The sequence below is a fragment of the Pelophylax lessonae genome, assembly GCF_965119305.1.
Source record: "Pelophylax lessonae genome assembly, chromosome: 6".
NCBI lineage: Eukaryota > Metazoa > Chordata > Amphibia > Anura > Ranidae > Pelophylax > Pelophylax lessonae.
In genome coordinates, this window is record NC_138773.1 from 68,121,410 (window position 1) to 68,128,291 (window position 6,882).

Here is a 6,882-nt window from a genome sequence, read left to right on the forward strand (position 1 = left end):
GGGTCAAGGACCTGATGCACCCAATAGCTTTCTTTTCCCGAAAACTCTCCACGGCGGAGAGGAATTATGATGTGGGAGACCGGGAACTTTTGGCTATTAAAGCCGCCCTGGAAGAATGGCGATATCTGCTTGAGGGTGCGGCACACCCTATTCTCATTTTCACGGACCATAAAAACCTTGAGTACCTGAGATCTGCCAAACGTCTGCGACCCCGTCAGGCACGATGGGCACTGTTCTTCTCTAGGTTTTCGTTCCACATCACCTACCGACCTGGATCCAAAAATGTCAAACCAGACGCCCTGTCTCGGATGTTTGACAACCCTAAAGAGGTCCCAGTACCTGACACCATTCTGTCTGAAAAGAACTTTCTGCTTCTTCTCACAGGTCTGAGGTCCCGTCTCGAACAAGCCTCGGCTAAAATTTCCGACCCACCGGGAACTCTCCTGTCACGCAGGGATGGCTTGTTATGGGCCGGGGACAAGATTTTTGTTCCAGAGGACGTCCGAGTGGCAGTTCTGGGTGCCTGTCATGATCATCTTCTAGCCGGTCATTTTGGCATCCAAAGAACTCTTGACCTTCTGCAGCGCACCTTTTGGTGGCCCGAGATGGAAAAGAACTGCAGACACTATGTCCTTTCCTGCACCACTTGCTCCCGGAGTAAGACCGCAAGAAGCAAGGCTTGGGGGCTTCTCAGACCACTCCCAGTTCCTGACCGGCCCTGGCAGACAATCGCCATGGACTTCATCGTGGAACTGCCTCTTTCAGCAGGGTGCTCTGCCATCTTTGTGGTCGTAGACCGGCTTTCCAAGATGGCCCACTTTTTACCCCTCAAGGGTACTCCCACCGCGAAAGAGACCGCAGACATCTTTCTCAAGGAGGTAGTAAGACTACATGGTGTACCTACCAGTATCATCTCTGACAGAGGGGTGCAATTCACGTCCCGTTTCTGGAAGGCATTATGTGGGCTCCTGAAGATCGACCTGGCTATGTCCTCATCCTACCATCCACAGACCAACGGTCAAACCGAGAGGACTAACCAGACCCTGGAGCAATACCTCCGTTGCTTCACTACCTTTGTCCAGGATGACTGGGTAACCTTATTGCCATTTGCGGAATTCGCATATAATAATTCCAAACATTCCGTCACCGGGCAATCCCCCTTCTTCGCCAATTACGGGTTCCATCCCTCCTTCCTGCCTGACATCTCCTCTGAATCTGGAGTTCCCGCAGTCCAGGACATTTTCAACTTTGTCACCAGCAATAACAAACTTCTGCGGGAAACGTTGAGCAAGGCTCAGGCAGCGTCCAAGAAAACCTTTGACGAGAAAAAGAGGGGAGAGTTAATCCTCCAGCCCGGTGATCGGGTTTTGCTGTCCACAGCTAACCTCCGCTTGGCCTGCCCGTCCAAGAAGTTGGCTCCCAAATTTATCGGTCCATTTTCAGTTAAAAGGAGACTCAATACCGTTGCTTACGAACTATCCTTACCTGATACCCTTCGGATCCATCCTGTATTCCATGTCACCCTCTTAAAGCCCGTGGTTCCTGATGCCTTCCCTGGCAGAAATTCTGGACCTCCCGAACCTGTGATTATTGATGGAGACGTGGAGTATGAAGTGGAGGCCATACTTGACTGTCGGAAGAGAGGTAACCAGCTCCAGTACCTGATCAAGTGGAAAGGCTATGGGCCAGAAGAAAATTCCTGGGAACCGGAGAGGAACATCCATGCTGCAGATTTAATCCAGGCGTTTTTTCTTGCCCATCCTCAGAAAAGCAGTTTGTTGGGCACCCGGAGGTTGCCCTTAAGGGGGGGGCAATGTTAGGAATGCTTCCTGAGCACACTGATGTGTGTCATGATGTGCTGTCTGCAACCTAAAGGGTTAATCCAGAGCAGGCTAATTGCAATAATTGGCAAACAGGCTGCCTTATTTAAACAGCTCAACAGCACTGCACATTGCTGTGTTGTCTTCAGCTTCCTGTGTTCTGAACCTGCTTCCTGTTGATTTCCTGTCTGATACCTGTTGACCTTTGGCTCGTCCCTGACTTCGCTTGTTTGCTGCCTGTCCTGATCCCGGCTCGTTTTGACTACTCTTCTGGATTCTCCTTGTCGGCTCATCCACCTTTGGACCTTGACCGGTTACCCCCTGGTGGGGCGACCCTGGGGACCGCGACCTGGTATCCACCTGCAGCCAAATCCATCCTCACCTTCAGAGGCCCTGGTGAAGACCGGTGGATGCTTAGACCCCGCACCTCAGGTTAGCCTGTGCTACTCACCTCGGGTTTCCAACCAAGCTCCGCCCACCGGCAACGGTAAGCCTTCTCTGCACGACAGGCTTCCACCTGCCTCATAACAATGATGTGGCTGCCAGGGAGCTGGTGGACAATGAAGTCCTTATCCGTCAGGTCAAGATGCGGCCTGTACTTTATGCCACAGATCATCCTAACTATAAGGATCACACGAAAAGAGAGAAAGCGTGGCAGGAGATTGCACCCCTTGTTATTGAGGACTGGGAGATGCTGTCCCATGAAGAGCGTGTGGAAAAATGTAAGTTGAACTTCTTTTTTCATTTCTTATTAAAATATGCACTTAATATGTACTTGGGCAGATAGGTTGCACTGGAAGTGACTGAAACTGATGTATAGTTTGCACTGGTAGTCACAATCACTAACTTACAATGATAGGTTGCATTGGAAGTGACTGAAACTGATGTATAGTTGGCACTGGTAGTCACTAGCACTAAGATACACTGATAGGTTGCACTGGAATTGGTTGCACTGGAATTGACTGGACTGCTAAGTGGCACTGCCACTGGTGCACACTGCTACGTGGCACTAGTGGACAATGCTACGTGGCACTGGCCTGCTACGTGGCACTGCCACCAGTGGACACTGCTACGTGGCACTAGTGGACAATGCTACGTGGCACTGGCCTGCTACGTGGCACTGCCACCAGTGGACACTTCAACGTGGCACTAGTGGACAATGCTACTTGGCACTGTACTGCTACGTGACACTGCCACTGGTGGACACTGCTATGTGGCACTAGTGGACAATGCTACGTGGCACTGGGCTGCTACGTGGCACTGCCACTAGTGGACACTTCAACGTGGCACTAGTGGACAATGCTACGTGGCACTGTACTGCTACGTGACACTGCCACTGGTGGACACTGCTATGTGGCACTAGTGGACAATGCTACGTGGCACTGGGCTGCTACGTGGCACTGCCACTAGTGGACACTTCAACGTGGCACTAGTGGACAATGCTACGTGCCACTGGACTGCTACGTGGCACTGCCACCAGTGGACACTTCAACGTGGCACTAGTGGACAATGCTACGTGGCACTGTACTGCTACGTGACACTGCCACTGGTGGACACTGCTATGTGGCACTAGTGGACAATGCTACGTGGCACTGGGCTGCTACGTGGCACTGCCACTAGTGGACACTTCAACGTGGCACTAGTGGACAATGCTACGTGCCACTGGACTGCTACGTGGCACTGCCACCAGTGGACACTTCAACGTGGCACTAGTGGACAATGCTACGTGGCACTGTACTGCTACGTGACACTGCCACTGGTGGACACTGCTATGTGGCACTAGTGGACAATGCTACGTGGCACTGGGCTGCTACGTGGCACTGCCACTAGTGGACACTTCAACGTGGCACTAGTGGACAATGCTACGTGCCACTGGACTGCTACGTGGCACTGCCACCAGTGGACACTTCAACGTGGCACTAGTGGACAATGCTACGTGGCACTGTACTGCTACGTGACACTGCCACTGGTGGACACTGCTATGTGGCACTAGTGGACAATGCTACGTGGCACTGGGCTGCTACGTGGCACTGCCACTAGTGGACACTTCAACGTGGCACTAGTGGACAATGCTACGTGCCACTGGACTGCTACGTGGCACTGCCACCAGTGGACACTTCAACGTGGCACTAGTGGACAATGCTACGTGGCACTGTACTGCTACGTGACACTGCCACTGGTGGACACTGCTATGTGGCACTAGTGGACAATGCTACGTGGCACTGGGCTGCTACGTGGCACTGCCACTAGTGGACACTTCAACGTGGCACTTGCAGTGGCGGACACTGCAACGTGGCGCAGCCACTAGTGGACACTGTACTTGGCACAGGATGACACTGTTACGTGGCCGTTTCACTAGTGGACACGGATACGTCCCTCTGGTGGACACTGGTACGTGGCATTGCCACTGTTGGACAATGATAGGATATATATATATATATATATATAGAGACATTAATTTTTCAGAATGTAATTTTTATTAAACAAAGAGAATAGCATAAAATAAACAGTTAACACATGCAGTACAGGCCATATAACCTAATCTATACACCCCAGCATCCAAAAATATATTTAATTTAGGATCCAACAACCTCCATTTGCCATTCTACTGCACCAGCCGGTGACATGAAGAAAGAGGTAAATTTATTTCTAATTGTGGCACCATCAGTGGATCCACGAACAGGAGCCATTTGCGCAGTTTCCATATCATTTTCAAGAGAATCCTCAAAATTGTACCCATCTCGTTGTCTTACAAAATTGTGGAGCACGCAAGCTGCTTTCACTGCAGTTATTGCGTTCTCTATGTTTAAAGCAATAGGGGTGTGTAGTACACGCCATTTATTGGCCAGAATGCCAAAAGTGCACTCCACCACCCTTCTTGCCCTGGATAGCCTATAATTGAAAATTTTTTTGGGTGTACTCAGATTACGGTTGGAATAAGGCCTCATTAGGTGTTCTCCCAACGCAAACGCCTCATCTCCAACAAAGACATAAGGTAGCGGGGGTTCATCAGTCCCAGGTAAGGGACAGTTACGAGGAATAAGTAGCTGATTTTCTTCTAGCATTTTTCCAAAAGTAGAATTGGCAAAAATACGGGAATCAGAGCTGCTTCCATAGGACCCAATGTCTATGTAGACGAAGCAATAGTTAGCGTCAGCCACTGCTAGCAAAACAAAGGAGAAAAACTTTTTGTAATTAAAGAAACGACTTCCACTACCAACTGGCTTAACAACACGGATATGCTTCCCGTCTATAGCTCCAAGGCAATTTGGGAAATTGCACCGTTCCCAGAAACATTGGGCTATTGTCTTCCAGTCATCTTCATTTGGCTTTTTCATTACAATTCCATTCAGCACATCCCATAATACTTCACAGGTTTCACTGATAATGTAGCTGAGTGTCGACTTGCCCACCATGAATTGATAATGTAAACTCACAAGGGAATGTCCGGTTGCCAGGTACCTGCAAAGACAAAATACATGTTTCTTATGTTTTTCAGTGCACGTTATACAAACTCGCTGGAAGGGGTTGAGGGACTGTTTCCAGCGATACCTGAGAAAATTAAGGGACCAGAGGAGTGGGTCTGGAGCGAGGAGGGTGACCCCCTATGTCCATGCGGAGGAACTTGATTTTTTGAAACGCTACATGACCTTGAGAGAGTGAGCTAACATCTGTAATGTTTGTGAGGTGTTGATTTGAATTTGAATGGTGTGCTTGAAATTATTCCATTTTTATTCAAGGACACAAGCCAGTTGGGAAGGTCAAAATCAGGGAGAGGGAGAAAGAGCTGAAGCAGCTACAGCGGCCAATGCACCTGAACCTCTTGGCGAAGTAGAGGGCAGCCAAGAGGTTGAAGAAGAAATGCCGCCTCCGCCCGAGGAGTCTGAGATAAATGAGGAGCAAGCTGGACCCAGCCAACCACCAACCACGGTCAGGAGACGTCCAACCAGGAGAAGACCAGCAGGACCAAGTGGGGAGCAGTGCCTCAAAACCTTCACTGAGGTAGTGGCTGGGCTTACAGACACTCTCAAAAGACTACATACTGAAAACCAAGGATTTGGCATTATGGTGGGGGGTATGCTTGACCGAGTACCAGCGGAGAAAAGGGATCAGGCCAAAAAAGAGATAATGTCGATCCTAGAACACCATGCCGGCCAGCATGCCCCAAATGCTCCCCAAAATGAAGCTCCATCTCTCTCATATGGCCCACCACCACCATCTAGCTCATATGGCCCACCACCACCACCATCTAGCTCATATGGCCCACCACCACCATCTAGGCCATATCCTACCCCTGCACCTTCTAGAATAAACTATCCCCCAGTATACCAGCACTACAGTCACCAATATGAAATGGACACTCAAAGCTTGAGGCCATTGCCATCTCCCACTACTTCACAAGTAGGTACCCCAGTATCGGCCATTCCGTATGTACACCAATCGTTCTCTACAATGCCACAAAATGAGGGAATTGGGTCAGGCAGTGAGAACACCTATGTTTTCCACAACTTATAAAGTTTCAATTACTAAAGTTTTTTTTTTTCTTGTTATAAGTTATTTTAAGTTATGTTTTTTCTTGTTATAAGTTATTTTTTCTTACTTTATTTAATAAAGATTCTTTTTGAATGAAAAGGCCAGTATTGTGGTTCATTTATTAAATTAGTGTTTAGATGCTATATTGTATTATATATGCTATTCTTAAAAATGGTAAAAAATGCATAGTCCATCAGGTGAAGCTAACTGGCCTGCACAGAGTCCTGAACTCAACCCAATAGGACACCTTTGGGTTTAATTTAGAGCTGAGACTGCTAGCCAGGCCTTCTCATCCAACATCAATTTTGCTTGAGAAACACTATTTTTAAACAAAAAGGTGTCTTTTCTTTTGTTGAGCAACATTACACCAAAAAAAATTTATGTCACAATAGTTTACCTGAGTGTTATTATCAATCGATGAGTAGGTGAGATACTTTTACGAAAAGACGTGTTCTGCCGCTGCAAATGGATGCTAACCAGACCAAGTAATTCATCAAAACTAGGAAAATAAGGAAAAAAAATAAATATG

The 6,882-nt window shown here is 48.3% G+C and overlaps 1 protein-coding gene across 1 annotated transcript; it reads right to left on the reverse strand.

Annotated features, from left to right (window-relative positions):
• Nucleotides 1-4,396: 4,396 nt before the first annotated feature.
• LOC309558613 (uncharacterized protein) lies at nucleotides 4,397-5,236 on the reverse strand (the record flags this gene model as incomplete). The annotated part of the gene is made up of 1 exon (XM_082261681.1): nucleotides 4,397-5,236. The coding sequence occupies one exon, from the start codon at nucleotides 5,234-5,236 to the stop codon at nucleotides 4,397-4,399; it is 840 nt and encodes a 279-aa protein (XP_082117807.1).
• Nucleotides 5,237-6,882: the final 1,646 nt, after the last annotated feature.